Raw genomic sequence first — 23,808 nt, 5'->3', positions numbered from 1 at the left:
AGATATATTGTCCGTTCAAGGCACACATAAGCATTTGGCACTAAGCCTCTGCTTCAGTAAAGAAGAGACTAATTTTCCTTCCAGCCACAGTATCTTTTCGTTCCTAGATATATATAAAAGGAGAAATACCCACTCCACCTCCAGTTCTCTTTCATGATATTTAGACAAATTCTCTGATGGAGAAAGGTATTGGATTTCAGACAGGTGTTTTCCTTCCTGCCTCATGTCACAACAGCCATTCCCAAGTTTTTCCAATTGCAAATCCACTTACAAACCAGCAAGTAATCCAAATATTGATCTGGGATGGAATTGAGTTTCTGTTGGGCTTTCAGTACCTTTGTAACTACTGCAATCCCAGTTTTGTTATACAACTGTCCTGGAAACCTCTGTCTCAGAATATATTTTGGGTTAAAACACAAACGTAATAGAATCCTCCTGAAAATAGAGATTATTTTCCTCTGTTTCTTGAGATTAATCAAGCAATTGTCCTTTGCTGTGCATTTCGCCTGCTCATCACTACCTACCTTTGTATCTTTATATCTTATGTAGTGAAACTTGATAAGGTAAGCTCCATCATTGTCTTTAAAACTTTGGGGAGTTCAGGTCAGTCCAGATTTTCTGTAGTCCATGCTCATTTGCTCTCTGGCCTGGCAAATCCCAGCGGTTTCCCATACCACTGGTGGCTGCATTTGGGCTGAGGTCCAGATCTCAACTCTGGACTGTGGGGTTCGAGCAAAGGATGAAGTGCTGGATTAGTTGGAGAAGAAATGAGGACAAACTCAAATGCCTTCCTAAGCCTTAAATTGTGTCAGATTCTGTACAAATACAAGTGGATGCGTGTGATGCTGGTATTTCTGTTGCCATATTGGGTCAAAAGAAAGAGGCCAGAGAGAGACCTAAGCTAGCAGTTGCCGTTGCAGAAAAGGTTTCAATGCGTCTCTTCAGAAGAGGCAATATCATGCCATCATCTTTCCCCTGAATGCCCTCTCCTGTCTGACCAGGAACTGCTGAGTCCAGCTGACCTTCTGTTTCTCCTGGGTCCTACCAGCCTCTCATTAGACCCTCATCATTCTCTGTTCGCTCATTCATCCCCATTTACTTTTTTCTTGTGTTTGTCTTTGTACCTGATTTTTTCCTTCCTCTCTGCCATCATCCCGAGGCAATGTCCGTACTTGTCAGTTAAACAGTGCCAGGAGACATCTGGGGGGCTGGACCTCAGCTGTTGGTCCTGTCTCATTGTCAGCACAGATTCTGCCCCTGGTGTTGGATGAAGAGGTCTGGCTCTCTCCTTGACAGTTCAGGAGTGAGGATAGGCCAAGGATCATTCCAATAGATATCTCATATATTACCCATCATATTTTGGAGCGTAAAACAGGTCACTAGTGTAGGAAGGGGAAATTGTGAACAAATTAGCCCAGGAATAGTCCTAAGCATGTTTCATTTACTGTCGTCAACATTAAGGCATGTCTGTGCTAAAAGAACACGCGAAATACATTGTACTTAATTCCAAAAAATGTCTTACAAACAACCAGATGCTTGCTGATATCCTGGAAGTGCTGTGAAGATTTCAGACCAGCCCTCTTTGGGTTTTGTCTTCTGTGCTCTTTCTCCACTTTCATCTGCCTTCTGTGTGTGCCTTGACCAGTGAAAGGGTCGTAGAACAACCTATTTTTGCTCAACTTAGAATCATAGAATGGTTCGGGTTGGAAGGGACCTTAAAGCCCACCCAGTGCCACCCCCTGCCCTGGGCAGGGACACCTCCCACCAGAACAGGTTGCTCCAATGTCGGGTCTGCCAGCGGAAAAGTACAAGTATGCAAGAAACTCAAGGGCATGCCGACCTTGCAGATCTGAGACAAATAACTCTGAGGAGGTAGGGAACAGCTGGCCTTGCAGATCCGAGACAAATAACCTTGAGGAAGCCCCGTCCAGCCTGGCCTTGAACCCCTCCAGGGATGGGGCAGCCACAGCTTCTCTGGGCAACCTGGGCCAGGGGCTCACCACCCTCACAGTGAAAAATTTCTTCCTGATATCTAAATATGCCTTCTTCCAGTTTGAAGCCATTAACTTCAGATACTGGAAAGTGCTCTAAGGTCTCCCCAGAGCCTTCTCTTCTCCAGGTTGAACACCGCCAACTCTCTCAGCTTGTTCTCACAGCAGAGGTGCTCCAGCCCTCGGACCATCTTTGTGGCCTTCTCTGGCCCTGCTCCAGCAGGTCCATGTCCTTCTTGTGCTGAGGGCTCCAGAGCTGGAGGCAGTGTTCCAGGTGGGGTCTCACCAGAGCAGAGTAGAGGGGGAGAATCACCTCCCTTGACCTGCTGGCCACGCTTCTTCTGATGCAGTCCAGGATGCGGTTGTCTTTCTGTGCCAAGTAGAAGAGGGCTAGGTTCTCAGTGGAGAAGGGACTGCAGCAAATGTGGGTATATACAACTCCTGAGAGCAGTGAAGTTGGTACAGCACAGCTTTAGTATGGGGCCAGTTGTGGCCAGCCAAGATCCTGAGTGCTCGTAGAGGTGTAAAGCCCCCTCTGGTGCTTGTAGTGACTTGACTCAGCACTGCCAGTCCCTATATGACTAGACCAGCGCTGCCAGTCCCTATATGACTAGACCAGCGCTGCTTCTGTGTCTGTATTGGTGAAATCACACGGCAAATTGTGGAGGAGACACATCTACAGAGGATAGGAGCAGATGCGTAGCTTTTAATGCAGCAAAAGGCAGTGGTGCCATCATGTTCTTAGTGGCTAAGGTGGCGAGCAGAGAAGTGACACTGCTTGTAGATGACAGAGCTACTTAGTTTGGCCCTGCTCGAGTGACGTGATGGGGAAGTTCACAGGTCCCAGCAACACAAGAGGAACAGGCAGCATGTTCAGAGGTGAGGCCGAAGGACAGCAAACGAATCACACTCGCTCTTACGTGCTGTGGTCTTTCCCCCGACTGTGTGTGGAGAGGCTCAGTGGGGGTTAAGGGCTTCAGGGAGGGGTCAGATAGTGCTGACTCCGCAAGGATCAAACTGTTCTTCCTTGTCAGGTGTGACCATGGAGTGAGGTCTGAAAAAGCCTCAGGGTGCTACTGCTGAAATCCAAGCACTTCACACAGGTGGGAATGGGATGCAGCCCTCACGGCCTGCCAAGTGGGGCACCCTTGGTAGGCTGGCTGCTGTAATTTCTCCTCCAGGGGAAAAGCACAGGCCAGAGACGGGGTAAAACCTCCCTGGTGCTTCCAGAGCGCTGCGATTGCCTCTCTGCACATTGAGCAACAGCAAGCTTGTCGCTCAGAAGTAGCTCGGTCTCTTAGATGTACGAGCAGGCATTGGTGGCAGGGTCTGTGCTTATCCCTTTTGGTCTCTGAGTCCTGTAGTGTTCACGCGGTCACAGGGCTGGCTGTGGAAGGGTGGTCAAGGGGCTGGAGCACCTCTCTGCTGAGGAAAGGCTGAGAGCCCTGGGGCTGTTCAGCCTGGGGAAGAGCAGGCTGAGAGGGGACCTCATCAATGCTCAGCAATAGCTGAAGGGTGGGTGTCAGGAGGATGGGGCCAGGCTCTTTTCAGTGGTGCCCAGCAACAGGACAAGGGGTAACGGGCACAAACTTGACCATAGGAAGTTCCATATCAACATGAGGAGGAACTTCTTTGCTGTGAGGGTGGCAGAGCCCTGGCACAGGCTGCCCCGAGAGGTGGTGGAGTCTCCGTCTCTGGAGACATCCCAAACCCGCCTGGAGGCGTTCCTGTGCCACCTGCTCTGGGTGACCCTGCTCTGGCAGGGGGTTGGACTGGGTGATCTCCAGAGGTCCCTTCCAACCCCTGCCAGACTGTGATTCTGTGGAGCTGTTCCTGAGTGTGTTTGTGGCATCTTCTCCTGTGATGAAACCTCACACTCCCATCGACAGTAAGCCTGGCCAAGGGAAGAGACTCTCTGCAGTGCCCCCTCCCTCTCCCTTTTTATACCCCAACACGACGCAGTATTAAAGCGTCGGGCTGTCTCTGGACCGTGAAGCCTAGCTTTCAGATTTACTGTAAAAGCCGAGACTGTTTTCTGAGAGTGTCTCACAAGAGAATGAGACTTTGTAAAAACAACTAATTCTCATTGCTCCGAGAGGTGATTTGTGATAAGGCGTGAAGGAGAGAGCCACTTTCAGAAATGTGAAGGGTCTCCAGTTGCTATCAGCAAAGGGAGTGCGTTGTGGAGTGTGTGCTGGTTTATATATATGTGGTGCTATTTCTGATGGTTACCATAGCAACACTTGCGTCCTGTGATATATGTTCTGCCTTGCGAAGTACAAACACACAGAGGTGCTTGGAAGTGAATTCCCAAAGAAAAGCCTCTGGTGCTCCCACGTTCCGGCCCGTAGGCCCCAGCCCAGCGCTTGCCGCAGACCCTCATCCTCTGTCACTCCTACTCCGTTCCGCAAAGTGGGGAAATAGCACAGGGCAAGGTGCTGTGGTAAGGGGCAGTGTGCATGGGAAGATGTTTCAGGTTTCTTTTTTGCCTCCTTTTCAGCAGTTTGCTTTTCAGCAGGATTTGGCCTCCCACCCTCCATTCATAAAGCAAAGTAATGAATCTGAGACCGTTGCCTGTTTCTGCCTGCAGCACAGACCTAGGCGTGAGCTGTGAAAACAGCAGAGATGCCGGGGGTTGTCTTTTACCCTTGCACGGCAGCTCTTTCACCGACTTCAGAATCTGGCTAAGAAAAAATGTAATAAAGCAATGAATTGCCTTGCTGTGTCTTCAGGGGGTCTTACAGAATGAGGAGGACATAAAACTGGTGCAGTGGAACTGTCTGGTGTGGCGCAGGGAGATAGTACTGGGAGCGCATGAAGCCCTGAGCCAAAGGAAGGTGGGCAGGCTGGATTATCCACTCTTTCTCCTGAATAAGGTCTAGAGGTAGCCCGTAAAATTGGTTTCAAAACAAGCAAGAGGAGGCGGTTCTTCGACGAACGTGTAGCTCAGCTGTCGTTGGTGTTAAAGCAGCATTGTCTGTGTTATGTCATTAGTGATAATTGACATAACATTCAATTATTATGGCCGCCTATGTAGCCATTAGTCGTGTTCTGTCAAGTTGTGTTATTTGACTGCTGAGAATTAATTTGCAAAGTTTCCTTCAAACCGGTGAGTCCCCTCCACACCGCCTCCCTCTGGTTGTTGCAGATGTATTCATTTGATCAAGCCATGAATTCTTAGTACCAACCCATGTTTTGCTGCATGTGTTCCTCTTTTCCATCCCTTCTATCAGAAAAGGATAGTATATAAATGCACTCAATTAACATTAGATTAGAAATATTCCCTAAGTCGGCTGTTAGGGGGCAGTGATACTGACAAATGATGATCATAGGTGTCACGTCAACACAAGTGAAAGCAATTATTTTTCAGCCCTCTAACACCACAAAAGCAGATGTAGGAAGAAACTACCAATTACAGACGAAAATACTTAAGGTCAGGTGTGTAGTCTACGATGAAACTGGTACTTAATGCACCATTTTTCTTTTGCTGTTCTGTTGAGCTCTTCCCCTGCTGTTGCTAAATCTCTGGGGCTGTATGAAACACTTGGGTTACAGGTTTCAGTCCACTCCTACTTTATTATCAGACTTGTGTTTTTAGAGAGAGCTGGTTGCCTGGACCCTGGGGATTACCTCGTCTCTTGAAACCCAAAATGCATCAGGCAAGCACCGGTGCATTAGCAGTCGGCTATAATTGCATTTTGCCTGCTGCTCTTCACACGGTCATTGTTTATGACAGCAACTCTTCTCCAGAACATGAGTCCTTTGCTCAGGAGTCTCCTCCTTGCCTCCCCCACCCCCTGAACTGCATTTCGCCCATGTAATGTGGGCACAACCCTAAATCCTTTCAGGGAAGGAGACTGAATTTATGCAGTTCTAAATAAGAAATGTTGTTCCCAGCCACGTGAATCAGATTTGGGGCAATGGGACTGGAGGGTGCAAGGTGTCCGTGGCTTCCCCAAAGAATAATTCTCATAAGTCATGTTTCTGAAGCAGCTGCCGTCTCAGAGATGGAGGCTCAACCTCTGGCAGGAGTCGTCTAGCAATTTGTTTGACTTTGAGCTTGAAGGCAGCCCCATAAAATATTGTGTAGAAGAGGGCAATATTGAAGTTACCAAGCAGCAGAAAAGATGGTATTTCCATCTAAAATACAGAGGTCTTGGGCAAGGAGACAGAAGCGCAGGAGCTTTTCCTGAGTTCTTGCTACACTTTGTACCCAGCCCCATGGAGGGTAAGAAAATGGAAGTAGTTAAGTGCACATTTTTAAAAGACGTTACAGTCTTAAAAACACAGTTGCACTTGCTGTGTTAGTTTCTGATACCCCTGAAGCCCGTGAGCGTAATGCATCTCCTGCATTACTAGTCCCCTTGGACTTCTGGTGCCTGCAATAGAAACAGCTCCATCTGGCCCAGTCACCGCTGCCCCTTTTCCAGTCCAGGGGAGAGCTGGGCACTGTCACCAGAGCGATCTATCAGTTGTACTGCACACGTCTCTTTTAGGATAAGATCACCTACCTTCTCCATGACTCTCCGGTGGGATGACTAGTTCAGCCGCAGACATCTCTGCTGGGTCGTGCCCGCATCCCGTATCCTTGAAAACTGATACAGGTCCAGAGGCATGAAGCCCTTGTGAAGGCAACTTGTACTGAAGCCGTGCTTGTGCAACCCAGAAGGGACTAGAGCTCTTGCTTTGTGACACTTGAGAGGGGAGTTTCTCTGACGGAGGTAAGCGTGCCTGCTAGTCCAGCTGCCTGTAGACCTGGATGGCATTGCTTGCAGAGCCAAGACTCAGATCTACATACGTTGCTGTCACTGTTAGGAATCTAGAAGTCAGCCTTCACCATGATAACTGCATAGATAAACAGGGGAAAAAAAAAGGTATAGTTGAGATACCAAAGGTAAACATACCAATTCTTAACAGGATCCCTCTACAGAAGTGACACTGATTTTTCCACCCAGGACTTGCAAGGACACAGCAATGTGCACGGTCGGTCACTGATGTGCAAAGGGGGCTGTTCCTGGATGTGACTGAGTTTGTCGTCTCTTCTCTCCTGAGGCACCCCAGCTCCTCTGGAGAGACGTGTCACCATCCCGTCCTTCCTGCTCTTGGTCCATCTCTGCGTGCCAACCTGTCCCTCCAGCAGCCCCCGTGCTGTCCCACCCCACCCCTGAAAGATCTGTCGGGGTTTAACCCCCACCACGCAGCTGCTCGCTCTCCCCCCTTCCCCCACCAGGGAGAAGAGGGAGAAAAAGAGGGGAAAGGAAAAAAACTCGAGGGCTGAGATAAAGACACTTTAATGGAACAGTATCAGAAAAGGGAAAATAACACTAATAATAACAACGATAAGAACAGCAGTAATGACACAGGTCACACTCATCACCCAGTGAAGTGGCACCATCCCAAGCAGTGACAGCGGGTTCCCTCCCCCTGGTTTACCCCCAGTTATATCCTGAGCCTGAGGTCTATGCTGGAACAGGCTGCCCAGGGGAGTGGTGGAGTCATCATCCCTGGAGGTATTTAAAAGACGGGTAGATGTGGTGCTTGACAACATGGTTTAGTGATGGGTTAGGTTAGGTTGGTGGTTGTAGTCTCTTAGGTTAGGTTGATGGTTGGACTTAACGATCTGAAAGGTCCCTTCCAACCCAGGCAATTCTGTGACCCTATGAATATTTCATTGGCGATTCCATCCTTCTGTCTATTCTTCTGTGGGAAGCTGGAAAAAAAAGGCCTTGAATAATGTAAACATCACTTGGCAAGAACTAAACCCAATAGGCATTATGGACGTTTCTTTACAGCAATCACTAGAAAGAGAAATTAACTCTTTCCCAGCTGAAACCAGGATGGGACCTCGGCTTTTCCTTTTCTGCAGTTGTTTACCCTCTTCTCCAGCCCTGGCCGGGATGTCTCCATAAGTAGCTCACGAGAGGCACCTGAAACCTCCCACTGAAAAGCCAGCAGAGGGTTTCCGTGGTCTCGTGAGGGAGCTCCCTCGGTGTTCCCGTGTGGCACCAGTCTGTGAGGGCGCAGAACCGGGGCAGCCCCAAGCGCTGCCAGCCCGGCTCCCGGCTGCTATCGATAGTGCACGTGTGCAGGGATGTTTCTCTCCATGGAGCTAAGCTCAGTTTCATTCCGTGATTCTCTCATCTGCCACAAACCCCTGAGCCAACAAACTCACAGTTTAGTTACGTGCCATATGAAAATGTATTTGCACTTTTTGCAGCCTGCTCTGTTCATGCCTCCATTCTTGTTCTTCACTCACCCCCTCCACCCCGATCTCCTGTCTCCAGACTGGGGAGTCCATAGCAATTCAGTGTCTCCCAGCTGTATCCTTTTGGGGGTAGAGAAGTGAGAACTGGATATAGTTTTCCAGGGGAAGGCCCACCATGGATTTATGGAGTGGCATAATAATGTTTGCAGTTTTATTCTCTGTTCCTTTGCTGACATTTGATTGCTTTCACATTGTTAAGCATTGAACTGTTATTTGCAGGAAATAACCGCGTGGACTCCAAGATCTCTTCCCTGAGTGGTAATAGCCAATTCTGAACCCATCATTGTTTATATCTATAGCTAGGGTTGTTTTTCCGTGTGCATTACTTTGCATCCATCAACACCGAATTTCTTCTGCCATCTCATTGCCAGTCACTTAGAATGATGGCAGACTTTTGCAGTTCTTTTCCACCAGGTTTTATTTTCAGTACTTGAAATTACTTTGTCTTATGACTAATTTTGTCATCTCACTAATCATTTGCTCCTTCAGGTGGTTTTTGAATATGGTGAGCAGCTCAAACTCCATCAGTAGCTTCCCACCCCCTGTTCCCTGTGTCTTAACTGGTTTGTAGCCCGCAATAACACTGAGAAGTGAAAGATAAATAGCTGATACCGATGAAAATCCGGGCACCAGGGATACATTGGTGCTGTGGAGGCAACTCCGGGGCGATGCCTGCTGGAGCTCACCTTTCTAGCAACTGGAAAAGGAGTTTATGGTGACAAGCTCAGATTTGGGTATCCCCCTGTTAGCAATCTAAAATGGGTTAGAAATTTCAGATTCCTGGTTTTCTCTAACTCACGCTGTTTGTGTGTTAATTCATGGTCTGCTAGAGCCCTGCCAGTTTGCCTGGTGCATGCCGAGGAGTAACGCAGCACTTCCATATCTGAGTTTCTTTAGGGTGGATGCCATCTGGTCCTAGTAAATTGTTATTATTAGTTTATCAATTTTTCAGAAAAACTCTTCATCTGCTTCTTCAGTTTAAGAGTCTTTCTGGTGATTAAGGGACTGGAGCATCTGTCCTTTGAGGAGAGGCTGAGAGAGTCGGCATTATTTAACTTCAAAAAGCAATGGCTTAGGGCGGGTTATCAGTGGGTTTAAATCACTCATGGCAGGGGGAGTACAGAATATGGAGCCGGACTCTTCATGCTGGTGCCCAGTGAAAGAGCAAGAGGTAATGGGCACAAACTGAAATCCAGGTTTCCCTTAAACGTAGTTATTTTATCTATTCTATTCTATTCTATTCTATTCTATTCTATTCTATTCTATTCTATTCTATTCTATTCTATTCTATTCCATTTCTATTTCTATTTCTATTTCCATTCCATTCCATTCTTCACTGTGAGAGTGGTTAAGCCCTGGCACAGGTTGCCCCGACAGGTTGTGGAGGCTTCATCCTTGGAGATACCAAAAAGCCCAACGGGATGCAATTAGCAGCCTGCTCTAGCGGGCCCTGCTTTGAGCAGGAGGGTTGGATGGAAGGAGGGTTGGATGGATGATCTCCAGAGGTGTCTCCAGCCTCAGCACACGAGTGATGCTGCCACGTAACCCAGGCTGTGACAGTGAGACCCTCCCAAAGCTCTGCAGTGAATATTCCTGCAAATACAAGCCGGTTTGTGGTGGCCTTGCCTTTCGTGGCACTCCCTGTACACCTTGATCATCCTGTAGTTTTATAGGCTCTCTGGTAGGTTTCTGGCTCCTGGAAAAGGCTTTATTAATAGTTTTTATGGTTTTCAGAATATTGGTTCTTAAAACCTTTTTTGGCCTTACCATGACTGGATTTTGTGCTGTTTTCTGTTTTTCTCATTTGGACACAATTTCCACTTTGTGAAGAACGTCATTTTACTCCTAATAGTCTCCATTACTCTGCTATTTAACCACGAGAGCTCCTTTCTGGTCCTTTTTATAGGTGATATATATTTATTCTAAGCCTCTAATATGGTTCCTTTATGCAATTTCCTTGCCACCTCCAAGCAGTTTATCTTTTTGGCGGCTGCATTTAATTTAAGTTTAGCGAGTTCCTTGTCCTGTCTTTGGATGGAATAAATCACTGCGCAGAGTGCCTGCTCACACAGTCAGCTTGGACTGCACCCCTAGCTTTAAAATGAGAGTAGTTTTAGCCCACGAATCCCTGCTGTGTGTGACCTGCCCAGTTCCTAACATTTAAAAAAAAGCTGTTTTCTTTCCTGGAAACTCCAACATTGTATAGGACTCTAACTGAAAAACTTGAGGCATGTCTTCATCCATTTCACCATATCTGCATAATACTGCTTAATTTTCTGAAAGATATTTTGAATTAGTTGCATGAATAAATAAATATTTTATGTTAAAGGTCTTTATAAAACCACCTGCTTCATTTTTTTCCCCGGTAACTGATATTGATGGTTCTCACTGTTATTCTGTTTAAAAATGAACAAACATTTTCATTTGAGCTTGGTAGATCTGGGGAAATAACTCTCCATCATCAGCCAGGCATTACTGTAACACGAAGGAGAGTTATCGTCACCGAGAACCCAAACAACCCAATAGTGGCTTCATTGCTGGTGATTTATATTGATTATTTTGAGTTTAAAAGTGTACTTGATGTGATAGAGTATTTGGGGCTGTGAATTACACGCGAGGACTACAGGGGCAAGTACCAGCTCGTAGAGCGTAGCCTTGGTGGGTGCCATTCGTTGGTGTGATGGATTCGGTGCCTGCTCAGCGCGGGTTTAAATGGGGGGAGACTGATAAAGCTTTGTCCCTTTTGTCCCTGCCAGAACATCCACCTGGTGGCCAAGTGGCTGAGTTCTCTGGAGAAGAAGCTGGAGCAGCACGGTGAGGGCAGCCACCAGGATTTCCGTGTCTTCATTAGCGCGGAGCCAGCACCCTCCCCTGACAGCCACATCATTCCCCAGGGCATCCTGGAGAACTCCATCAAAATCACCAACGAGGCCCCGACTGGGATGCATGCCAGCCTGCACAAAGCCCTCGACAACTTCAGCCAGGTAGGAGGGCAGTGGGGCTTGCGCCAGTGACTGGCCAACAGGTCGGCTTGGGGCTGCTGGATCCCCACGTAGGTGTGATGTGTGTGGGCATTGCTGCTCCTGGATGCGCGAGTCCCTTGGCACCGGGTAGGCTCTGGCTCCAGCAACCCGCCCCCCCGGATCTTCTCCAAGAGCTGGGCACAGATCTCTCGAGTCTATGATTCTGTTTTCTTCACCGAAAGGGTTGTCAAGCATTGGAACAGGCTGTGCAGGGAGGTGGTGGGGTCACCATCCCTGGAGGTATTGAAAAGCCAGGTAGACGTAGCGCTGAGGGACATGGTTTAGTGGTGGTTTTTGTCAGAGTTAGATTGATGGTTGGACTCAATGATCTGAAAGGTCCCTTCCAACGCAGGCAATTCTATGATCCTTTCCCAAGAGAGGACTCAGGTAATCCTGAATGGCCTCTTTCTTGCAGAAGGTCGCAGGATAACAGACTTCTGCCCAGTTTAATCATTTTCTCACCAACGTATGATCCTTAGAAAGGCTATTTTGTTACAGAATCCAACGTGTGGACGCAGCATTTGGGAGACTTTTGTCATGTTTCAACTTGATTTCTGTGTCTGTGTCCCTCCTTTTTGGGCGGGTGAGTGACATATTCCATCAAACACCCAAAGACACGGAGAAGCGAGCAGGTTATAAACCTCGTCTTGTTGCCCTGCTGTTTAACCAGGGTTAGAGGTTCAGAACTGCTGATACGGTCACATCCCATGTCACTCCTCAGAGCAGCGCAGGGGGACTCGGTGTTTTGTGCCCAAAAGCCGTTCAGCTCAAAACCTTGCTGGCATCAGAAGTGCTGTAAATTAGAGCTGAAGTCTCCCTGCAGGGAGGACTTGCTTTGCCAGACGAGGGTAAAGTAGGCCATCTTGAGAATTGCTGGCCCACAAGAAGAATAGCCGATGGCATGTTGCTCCTTGCTTTTATTGCACAGTGACCACACACACACACACACGGTCCCATTACAGCAGCCGCTGTGCCCGCTCTTGCCCTTGGAACCGCAGCCGAGGCTCTTCTGCGGGGGACACAAAAGCAAAGCGCGTGGAAATGACAGGGAATATTCTTTTCTTAGTGCGGCAGAGGGTATGGCTCAACATTAGAGCCATTGTGACGCGGTGATTAGACGAGCCTGCTTCGTGGCCTCCCTCCGCAGCCCTGGGCACAGCAGGGCAGGCAGGTGCCGGCGGCTTGGGGCAGGGGTGGAGTGCCGGCGGCTCCCAGGGAGCAGCCCCATGTCGGGATGTGCCGGAGCCTGGTCTGTCTCACTGCTGTAGGCAGCCATACTCCTGCTGACCCCCTTTTCCGCATGACACAAAAGGCTAAGGGCTAACCGCTCGCGTTTATGATGATAGCTGTCCTAGAGACACAGATCGTTGCCTTCTGCGGCCCTGAACGCTCATTACCCTCATCACATCCACACGTCGCCATTACCTTGGCATGCCGAGCTCTCACAGCAAGACCTGGCGTTTAAACCTCGATCAACCAGAAGGGCCTGAAGGTACTTTCACCCCTCGGACCGCCCTTTTTGGGTCACTAGCCCTACGGCCTCTCCATTCTGCCGATGGCTGTGCCGGGAAGACACAGTGCAAACCTTGCAGGATTGCTTCCGTTTCTCTCCGTACAGCCTCTTGTCACTTGGGACCAGGCAGGAGCAACCCCAGCCCATTGTGGACCCCAAGCGCCGGTCCGCGGGGCAGAGAAATGGGGGCAGCTCACAAGAAGTTTCGCAGTTAGACACGGGGACGGGGGCAGTCTCCAGCGCAGGAGCTCGCGGTGCTGAGCAGGTGAGGCGGGGAGGCACCACGCCAGGATTAATGCCAGTGGTCAGGGGAGATTATTCCATTTTTATCTACTGTCGTTCATCATCTTGAACTCCACGAAAACGTCCTGGAGAGCAAGGGAGGGGAGAACCTTCACCCCAAGTAACATTTTCATCCTGCCTCTGCTCATTTCAATCAGATAGTAATTAGCATTTTCTAAATTGCTGGAGTTTTATAAAACGTCTCTTATCAGAAATCCTGGAGCGAGTGGGTGGGGCCCCTTTACACCTCATTTCCCTGCTTTATACAGAATGGATGTTCAAATTTAGCTTTCAGCTGAAAGCTACAAAGAAGGCCCATTATTCTGTGCGGGGAATATTGTTCTGCTTTGTAGCTGAAGAAAAATGCACAACTAGAGAGGCCAAATGAGACTGAGCTGGATTCTTACTCAGTGTTCATGCAGACAAGCTGCCCTCGGAGTCCAGGGGCGTTTTCTGAAATGGGAAAGGTGCTCAGCACATATTTGAACCAGCTCTCCATCAGGTTCCTGATAATGAAGGGAGCTTACAGTGCTGTCTAATCGTGGGGAAAACAGGGGTTGGGATGTTTTTGATCATCTTATGCAGTTACTCAACATCTTCCACACTTCAGAGTAATGGATTGCTCCTTTTCAGCACAGACCCGGGGCTCTGTTATGCTCACCCGCTGATTAGAGGTCTAACATTGTATTTTAAAAAAAAAAAAGATAATGAAAGGAAGTCACAGGGGTGCCCTTTGTAGTCGTTGTCACGTAGCAGAGTGGACTTAAAGGGGCTGTCCCTGGGGAGGGAGGATGGAGGGGCTGCTGTAGCTACTCCTTACTCAGCTGTGCTGGTCAGAGCCAGCGTACCCTGGATGTGCAGGATATTCCCGGAGGAGGGTTTGCAGAGACGTGGGTGAAGGTGCAGACAAGCCCTTCCCACCATATTCATCTCCCAGGCCTGGGGAGACGGGTGCGGTTGGCCGTGGGAGATCCCATCAGGTTCCTGCCGTGGGGCAGGTCATCCGCTGCCCAGCCACGCTGCTCTTGCCAGAGCTGTGCAAGCCCCCCTGGCTTCAGCCACGGAAAAGGGGGTTCAGCTTCCCCCGTGAGGGCTGCGCTTCAGCCTTGCGCCGTGCACAGAGCTCCAGCCCATCCTACCTTCTGCTGCGCTGCATCCCTAACACTGATGCTTACGCTGCCGGGAGCCGGCAGGGCTACCCCGACTTCCCCGTGGCGCCCGCCCACTGAGACCTCACTCCCAGCACCGATCAGGGTTCTTTGGAGACCGGTTCCCTTTCTTCATTTTCATTGATTAAATGACTCAGGCACCCACCCCTCCACCTCCGACATCACAGTTCTGCCCATGCCTTTGGAGATATTCAAACTTCAAGCCTCACCTGGAAGTTGGGAAAGGAAGCGCCCATTGCCATGCTGGCTTTAAAGGGCTGCATTAGATTTTTTTCACAAGTGTTTGATCTCCCCTGCTTGGATTTTTAGCAGCGTCGCGCATCCCTGCTTTGGTGTGCTGTGCAAGGTCGTGATGTCGGCGAACGCACTGCTGCAGCAGGCGGCCGGGCTGGCTTTGTGCCGAGGGTGACGGCAGTGGGAGCAGCCTTTCTGGGCTAAATCCCTGCTGCTTCAGCCCTGCAGCTCAAGGAAACGCTGCCCCAAGGAAACCTTTTGTACCCACAGGGCAGGAGGGACTTCAGTTCTTCTAGGTCTGGTCTTCCTCAGCAGGACTTAGGGCCGCTGCTGGCACGCTGGCCCTCACCACGTGCGGTGCCTCTCTCCATCTCTCCGGTGTGGGATGGGGGCCACGTGCCAGCGATGGGGCACTGGGTGCTTGCACATGTCCTGCCCTTCTTGGCTGTCAGTATGTATTCCTGTGCAAAGCCCCTTTGAGTTGGAAAAGAAAATATTAATTCGGAGAACATGCATTGGAATTTGCCTATAAATTTGCAATGCAAAGCCACTAACGCAGAAAAATCAGTGAACGGGTATGTTATGCAGAAATGAACTGACCGGGCAAATCAGTTCACCCCTGTCCAAAGTTTGTTGTGTTTGGGAAGCCCTGGGGGTCGCTGAGACTGAGGGCAGTGGGGACTTACGCAGCCCTGCGTCTCTCCTGTACCGCAGGATACCCTGGAGATGTGCACCCGCGAGAACGAGTTCAAGAGCATCCTCTTCGCCCTCTGCTATTTCCATGCCGTGGTGGCAGAAAGGCGCAAGTTTGGCCCCCAAGGCTGGAACCGTCCCTACCCCTTTAACACTGGAGACCTCACTATCTCTGTGAATGTGCTGTATAATTACCTGGAGGCCAGCTCAAAGGTGGGTGACCCAAAGGTGGGCTGTTTGGTGGCTGTTAACCACAGGACTGGCTTGTGTTGAAACTCCTGGGAAGTCGCCTTAAACGCCATTTCCTTGCTATCTTTGGTTTTATAACTTCACAGTTTGGTATACCTGTGCGGTGAGATGGGAAGCTTCAGTGCCACTCGCATCTGTAGCAGCGTACAAATCATAGCACATAGTGCCTATGGCTTTTATTCATTGAAACTACAGAGCGATCCTTGGTTTAACAGAGCTTAGAATAATTTTTCATTTCAGTGGGAAACTGCAGGAAATCTGTGCTGTGATCCGGTTTTCCTTGGGCAGGATTTAACCACTACCTAATGTTTGTTTACTTGGAAAACTGCAATAGTGAAGTGGAAGCTCTCGCTGTGCAGATCAGTTGTAGTGCTGTAGCCTGCGGCTCAACCACGCGCCTGGCGGAGCTCTGGCTCCTTCATGCCCTCCTGCTTCCTTCTTCAGGTCCCATACGATGATTTACGCTACCTCTTTGGTGAGATTATGTACGGAGGTCACATCACGGATGACTGGGACAGGCGGCTTTGCAAAACCTATTTGGAAGAATTTATTAAGCCAGAAATGCTGGAGGGAGAACTCCTCCTTGCTCCAGGATTCCCCCTCCCGGGGAACATGGACTATAATGGCTATCATCAGGTAAACTCTTTGTTTTCTGGCATTCTTCATACACATAAATCTAATGTCTTCCATAACTGCCCTGTAATCTGTCTTAGGAGGCAGTGAATAGGACTGCAGTGTTTCAACACACCTCCTGTTATTTCCCATTACGTTCTGTTTCTGTAGACGTTTCAGCATTCCCTTGGATGAACCAAGTCTAATGGTAATTTGCTACTTCATCATGAGCTCATTCTGTTCATGCATGAATAGAACAACTGTATTGGTGCTTGAGACTTGAGCGCGGCTCCTGCAAAATTACATCCACATACTGTTTGCTAAAATGGCCCTTTCAAGCTCCTTTTATCATCAGTTTTGATGAGAAACACTGAAGGGTCTTGTTGATCTACTTACTGATCTCATCTGTTCTCCGTACACAAATGCGGTAGCAGAGCTAGGCATATTAGGCTGGTTTTGTTCATAAAACTTAACTACTGGAAGCTAAATTCCCACTAGAGATTTCAGGCTATTGATGCCGAAATGCACAGCAGATAATTGCTAGAGAAGGTCCAGGCCTGAGATATGTAGCCAAGCCAAACTTCAGCAATTACTACATTTTCACAGCAGGAGCAGAAGCAGTTCTGTAAACAATCGTACGCCCCTTTCTCCCATCAGTTCGCCAGTGTTTCAGCCACAGGCAGAGTTATATCAGCCTGGGCTTAGTTACTCGGATGGGGGATAATCAGCACCGTGAACTCTGCAGGCAGAGTGCCCTGGACTCCGTGTCTAACCTGACCCTGAATTTCTCTGAGCAGTACATAGACGATGCCTTGCCTCCGGAGTCTCCTTACCTGTATGGCCTCCATCCCAATGCTGAGATTGGCTTCCTTACCCAGACATCGGAGAAGCTCTTCCGCATCATGTTGGAGATGCAGCCCCGGGACACCAGCATGGGCGAAGGAGGAGTGGTGACCAGGGAAGAAACGGTGAGAGTGGTAGAGGAAGGAGGTGTTGAATTTTGATACCTATCTCGTTCATAAGTAGGTCTGTCTAGCTCAGGTTCGTCTCACCACCGCTTATTATAATGTCAACTGCCTTTGCTGGATACAAACCGAGTGTCTAAAAACACCAGCCTCATATTATGCAGAACATCACCATGGTGGGATGTGACAGGAGCCCTGTCAGTACTAGGCCAGTGGTTTTTAATTACCCCCTGGACTGCAGAGCCTTCATTATCATCCTGTGAAGGTGTTGCGAATAAACCTTCTGTGGCCTCCCCTGTCTCAGAGACACCGGTCCCTGTGCACCTTGCTGTGACCGTCACACCGACGGGCTCCCAGGTACGATGTGCCACCCCGAGCTCAGCCCTCCTCTTACTGCTGCCACCAGGTCCCACCCGGCTCCCAGGGGCCTTGTCATTCCTTATTTCCAGCTGAACTCCTTCACTTTGCCCATGTTCCGGGCTGCTGTCAGCCCTTCCTCTCAAAACTCACAGCTCATTAGGCCCCTTAGACAGGCTGGGAGAGCTGGGGGGATTCAGCTTGGAGAAGAAGAGGCTCCAGGGAGACCTTCAAGACCCTTCCAGTCCCTGAAGGAGAGCTGGGGATGGATGTTTGCAAGGGCATGTAGTGACAGGACGAGGGGCAATGGTTTAAACTAGAGCAGGGCAGGTTTAGATGAGACATTAGGAAGAAGTTCTTTCCACTGAGGGTGGTGAGACACTGGCCCAGGTTGCCCAGAGAGGTGGGGGAGGCCCCATCCCTGAAGACATTCAAGGCCAGGCTGGATGAGGCTCTGAGCAACCTGATCCAGTTGAAGATGTCCCTGCTGACTGCAGGGGGTTGGACTAGATGTCCTTGAGAGGTCCCTTCCAACCCAACACATTCTCTGATTCTGTGATTTTATGATTAGAATCTGGCCCAAGCCTTCATAACGGCATCTGAAACCAGCCAGCACTTGCTCAGGTTTTTATTTCTGCAGTCTTAAGATCCCAGCTTGGTGTTTCAAGCTTTGAAAATTAATGAATGGCTCATAGAAAGTTCATATCAAGTCTGTGGTTTCACACATGCTTCCTTTGGCTTGGAGCTGGGGAACTTACTGCCTTTGCCTATGGGGGTCTTAGAAGTGCTAGGCTTGTTCAGTTTTCAGTTTATGCGGGAATTTGAGGTGAGGGGAATAATCCAGAGGTAGCAAAGCCAAAGGAGATGCTCAAAGATAGCAAACGTGACTACCTCTTCCTTCCCAGTCCTTTTGCTATTGAAATACAGTTCAACTCTTTGGCCAGAGAAGCAAAACTATCAGGGAGTGATCCAGCAGTGGTATCACAGGGCATGGCCACCCTGCAAACTCCTGGTGAAAGTCCAGAAGACTGTCAGGGGAGCACAGAAGTCCTTGTGGCTTTCGTGATCTCTCTGAGAAGAAAAGCTGCCTGAAAGCCATCTGGATGTGGCACTGTGTGGTGCCTGGGGGGATGCTCCCACAGCTCATTTTCTCCCGGAGATGGTCTCGCTCATTATCTGAGCTATAACTGGCACCGCTTGTATCCCTTTTACTTGGTCCTCAAATCAGAGGGAGTTGCCTCCTAGCTCCTCCATTTGAGGATTTCCAGCCCCTGGTTTGGCTGAGGTGGTTTTTGGGAGTTTGCAGGGAAACTGCGAGCCTGTCCTTTTCCTGAGGCTCTGACAAGTCCAGTTACTCCCACAGGTTTCTGAGGCCACATTACAGAAAATGAGCTGTAATTGTTGTGAAAAAATCAGAGCCAAGGGGATTCGCGGGGGAATTTCAAATTAGAGGATATTTCTGCGCTGCGCTTGAGGTGCAGTACAGAAGCTGAAGGGCTTTTCCAGCCGAGCTTTAGCTTTATCCCCCTCGCGGGTTGCAATAACAGCCGCCACATCATCGCCTCTTCGCAACGTCTGACACGAGTCAGGAGGGTTTGGAAGAGCAGCGATGGGAGGAAATTGGAGTACAGAGTTCCAAACATGAATGTCAGTGGCCATGGCAATAAAATGACCTGGGGCTGCCTCTGTCACTGGCTGGCAGCTGTCACTGGCACCCGTGCACCAGGATTTGCACATCAGATCGCAGAATTGTAGCTGTGCATTCCTGAAAACTCCCCAGCAAGAGAAGTCTTGCGCAGGTTCCAGCGCAGAAGTGAAGCAAAGCCTTGTGTGAGAGATTCCCATACCAAGTTGCCTAACGGTCCACGTAAACCTCAGAGATACAGCTGATCCCTCGAAGATTAGGGTCTTCAAACTCATTGTCAATCAGAAAAGTTGTTGTCCATTTATTTTTTGGGCACTAGAAACATCCTGTTGCATTGGATCTTTTCCTGTTTACTATGTAGAAATATAAAGCACTGTTTCCAAATCAAGCTGTAATGTTGACCAGGAGATAATTTTGTTTCGTTACGCTTTTCTTCCACGGCGCTATTAGTTCAGAATGCCAAATTCAGCTTAAAATTCAATTTTATATAATCACCTCTCTCTATCAATATACCACAGAGAAACAGCTCATAAGCTCAGTTGTCCTGAGGCTGAGCTGAGGCTGTAGCCCCATCCGTCTTCCTGCGTTGAATCTGACCTTAGGAGAAGTAAGAAGACAGGCTTAAGACCCAAGAAGCGAGCAGACTGCTACTTGTCACGGTGACATTTTCAAACCATCATTTTGAAAGCTTCTCAGCTGACATGAACTTTTGTAAGCGTTTGAATTTTAATGGGATGGGGCAAGCTCTTTGAAAGGTGCCATGCCCAGCACGGTTGACACTGATTGTTTTCAGAGACACTAACTGGCAGATGGAGTTTTCATCCGGCGCTCCGGCAGCCGGCAGCTGAGGAAGCCCAGTGGGTCACTCACTAACATCCCGCTTTTTTCCCTTCGGCTCACAGGTGAAAGCTCTGCTGGAAGAGATGTTAGAGAAACTGACGGATGAGTTTAACATTGCGGAACTGATGGCAAAGGTGGAGGAGAGGACGCCGTACGTTGTGGTTGCCTTCCAGGAATGCGAGCGCATGAACGTCCTCACCGGTGAAATAAAGCGCTCCCTCAAGGAACTGGATCTGGGGCTGAAGGTAGGACCTCTGCGTGCTTGCGACTGCAGCGTCGTAAAATCTCGATGAATGGAAGAGGGGCTGGGGGAATAAAAGGGGTCACGCTGTATTCAGCACCGCTGCCTGCAAAACCAACTTGACTCCATGGGGAAGGGTTTGCAGACGGATTTCAAACGGCACAGTGTCCGCAGGCCGTGAGCTCGGGCAGTGGGAGGGGTTAAAGACACACACAGCAATGACTGCTTTCTGGGAACAGAGACCAGGCACCTCTGTCCACCCGATATTGTAGTGCAGCAACAATAGGTCACTCGACAATTGACACATGACCTATTTAAAGGTGAGGCAAAGAATCACACCTTTTCACAAAATGCCCAGGTACCGGGGGGAACTGGTAAGTGTGTGTCACCAAGGGCACAAGCTGAGCTGAAATCAAGTGAAAGATTACTCATGTGTAACGTCTAATGTCCAGAGCTATAAGAGAAAAAGCCTGAAAACTCAACAGTTTTGGAAGAGATACAACTCCCCTTGCTGGGTGTGAGTCATTTGCTAATGGAGGAGGCTCAGGAGCCGACCTTCCCTATGGAGATACTGTCCATGATTGCTCCACCCACAGTTCCTTCTCCACCCTGGTAAGAAATTAGACTCTGCTCCGGGAAGGTGATATCTGTGTCCCTCTGGGTGGTGGCTTTGGCTTATGGAGAGCAGTGAGGAGCTCTGGGGCTGGCAGGACACCCCTGGTAGGATGCAAATGCCTGGCTTCGGCAGGATATGCAAGAGGGCTGTGCTTTGAGGCTGCATCCACTGGTGGGGGAAGTCATCTGCTGAATCCCCACCCAGGCAGCTGGTGGGACAAAATATAATGGGCTACTGACTGCCCACTAGGGCATAAACCAGCAGAGATCAGGCTGCAAGGCAAGTGAGCGAGGACCTGCCTGGCCAGCCCCAGTCCCCTTCACCTTGTTATCCCAAAAGACTCCTCACCCCAGCCAAGTGCTCTGCACCCCTTGGACACCAGCCTAAGCTTAGCAGAGGAATGCTGCCTGGAGCTTGCAGCACAAAGCTGGTGGCTTCAACACTACCCCGATGCCTTCCCTGCATCGTCGACCCAAAGTTGCTCCCTGGATGATTTCACTTGATGATCTGAAAGGTCTCTTCCAACCCTAACGATCCTATGATTCTATTCTATGGTGTGAGGCAGCAATTAAGGACATCAGCCGCTAGGCATTCCCTGCTCCATCCTTTCCTGAACGACAGGCTGTCATCCCATTTCGCCAAAACGCAAAAATACTTTACATAGCATGGGAACCGTTACACTTGAAGGAGCGGCAACTACTTTTTATGACCCCATTAGCAGAAAGAGCTGACAGGTGAGCAAGGAGGACCTGTCTCGAGGCTGAATGACAACCCCAGCCCTCTCCTGAGGGCAGCGTTGAAGAGAGATCTTCAATGGACATACCGGCAGCATGCATGCAGCGGTGCTAGGGTTGGCCCTGGGATTTTAGGTACTTGTGTCTCTGCAGGGATGGGACCAGGCTGCTTCTAAATCCCGGCTGTGTTGCGCTGCACACCGGGAACCCAGCAGCTTGGGTCCGTGCTGGCTCAGACATTTCTGCACTGCATCTGCTGGTGATGCTTATTGTCTTGATTAAAGAGAGAGATATACCATACATACTTTGTCATGCCCCAATATGTGCAATCCATTTTAAAATAGGCCGATATTTATGTAGTCAATTATTATAAACAGATTTCCTTTATTTTTTAGCATAAGGCAGTGGAATTGAAAATTCTCTTTCCCGAGACAGGTAAACAGAAGTGATTTAATGTTTCAGTCCTGGAGCACCAAACAAAATATAATTGTAACTGGGACAATGTGTAGCAATTAGATTTAATGTGGAGAAGAATAAGCTATTTAATACTGGTAGAGGGAATGAGTGGATGCATGGGCTTAAATAAACCACAGACAAAATAAACAACAGAAATCAAGCAATAATAGAGGGTGCAAATTTCTCCCCAAAACCCTGCCACAAATCATGGCAGGGAAGTGAGATGGTACCTGCAGAAAAAGCACCTCTGATGACTACACGGGTTGGTCCCAACAGCCTCAGAGCCTACGGCGTGGCTCAGGGACACCACAGGGCCAGGACTTAAGGACTTAAGTCTCCGTCTCTGGAGACATCCCAAACCCGCCTGGACGCGTTCCTGTGCAACCTGCTCTGGGTGACCCTGCTCTGGCAGGGGGTTGGACTGGGTGATCTCCAGAGGTCCCTTCCAACCCTACGATTCTATGATTCTATGATGACTGAGGAGCAGATGAGCAGCAGTATCTATTTGTGTTGGCGTTTCTTCATCTTGTGTATGCTGAAGAGACAAATTTGAAGGGTCTGAGATACCGCCAGTGGGCAGTTCCTCTTTGCCTGCAAGCAAGGCTTGCATGTGGGTCCCTGCGGAGCTGAGTTGGACGTCGTGCCTGACCCATGCCGCTGCCCAGCATCCCCCCATGGGGCCCTTCCCAGGCCTTGGGGACCAGGTAATGGCCTGGCAATGGTTGGCCCCGCTGTTGGCGATGGTTGGCCCTGCTGTTGTCTCGTTCTGTGGGCAGTGCTGCTGTCCTAACTTGACAGTCGGGTCTCACACTCAGTTCGGAGGAGAAATCATTCTTTAAGTGTTCCTTCTGAGAGCGGCTCCTGTGAGAGCTGTTAACGCTCGTTAATCTCTGGGATTGGGGATCTTTACTGACAGCACTCGGAGGAGGAGAGTTTACGTAACAGGAACCACAGATCTCCGAGGAGAATAACTCAAACACAGATGAAGCAAGTCTTATTGTTTTTAACTGACTATCTGCTAAAAGAAGGCGATTTGGAAATGTCATGCCTAATTTGAATTTTTGAATAATTCATTGTGTCTGTGTAGCGGAAAGTGATTGTTTGGTCCAAAAATAGGAGACATCCCATTAAGAGGAAGAGAAATTGCAATAGACTGGTAGCCATCAAAAATAACTGGCATGATGTCGCATTTCAAAGCCCCTTGTTCTGGATGACTTCGGTGAGACCAGGGGCTCGGCTGAAACACTTGCATGTTAATGTTGTACCCAGTGTCGTTTTTGCAAGCAGGTTTTCTATTTCGCAACTTCAGTGAAGGATAAGCCTCCAAAATGAGTATAATAAATATTATAAAAGGATAAAGTAAGACCAAATTTTGTAAGGTTAGCTAGGTATTGCACTGCATCAAGTGAAAATAACCTTAACTGAGAAAACAATTTGTGACAATAGTCTGCTCATCTTGAGGGAATGTCTGCAGGCTGATTAGGATTTCCTTCAAGGGTGTCTTTAATGAAAACTACTCCCAACATTTTGGAAAATAAAAAGTAACCGGAATCATTCTGGATGCACTTCAGTATTCAGCATCTGAAATGCAAATTCATGCATAATTGCGTTTGGGCAGCTATATGAGATAGCTGCTATAGATGCTTTGAACCCTCACAGGAGATTCCAACAAGTACGCTCGAGTGCGCTGGCTTTAAAAATTGCTTTTCATAAGCCTTCCTGAGAATCACATTTGCTAATTCATTTGTTTCCTGAAAATAAAACTAGATAGGATATATGATCGTGAGGGTTTTGTTTTTAAATCAGTTTGACTGCTTGCACACGTTTTGCAATTTATTTTTTTTTTTAACCTGCTTTAAAAGCTTTCCCAGAGTGCAAAATACTGCCTGTGGCTATGAGAGAGCCTCGTGGTTCTCAGTGTCC

General features: G+C 48.9%; 1 protein-coding gene across 5 annotated transcripts in view; it reads left to right on the top strand.

Annotated features, from left to right (window-relative positions):
- DNAH9 (dynein axonemal heavy chain 9) overlaps positions 1 to 23,808 on the top strand; it is a 226,683-nt gene that overhangs the window by 189,600 nt on the left and 13,275 nt on the right. For all 5 annotated transcript variants that reach the window (XM_063352546.1, XM_063352545.1, XM_063352547.1 and 2 more), the window contains 5 exons: positions 11,013 to 11,240; positions 15,192 to 15,383; positions 15,864 to 16,055; positions 16,829 to 16,999; positions 19,901 to 20,083. In XM_063352546.1, the coding sequence (XP_063208616.1) occupies positions 11,013 to 11,240; positions 15,192 to 15,383; positions 15,864 to 16,055; positions 16,829 to 16,999; positions 19,901 to 20,083 (966 nt within the window). The remainder of the gene's footprint in view (positions 1 to 11,012; positions 11,241 to 15,191; positions 15,384 to 15,863; positions 16,056 to 16,828; positions 17,000 to 19,900; positions 20,084 to 23,808) is intronic.

This window comes from Chroicocephalus ridibundus, chromosome 14, assembly GCF_963924245.1.
Source record: "Chroicocephalus ridibundus chromosome 14, bChrRid1.1, whole genome shotgun sequence".
NCBI classification, from domain to species: Eukaryota; Metazoa; Chordata; class Aves; order Charadriiformes; family Laridae; genus Chroicocephalus; species Chroicocephalus ridibundus.
Note: the sequence above shows the minus strand (reverse complement) of the source record. Positions and strands in the feature narration are given on the sequence as shown.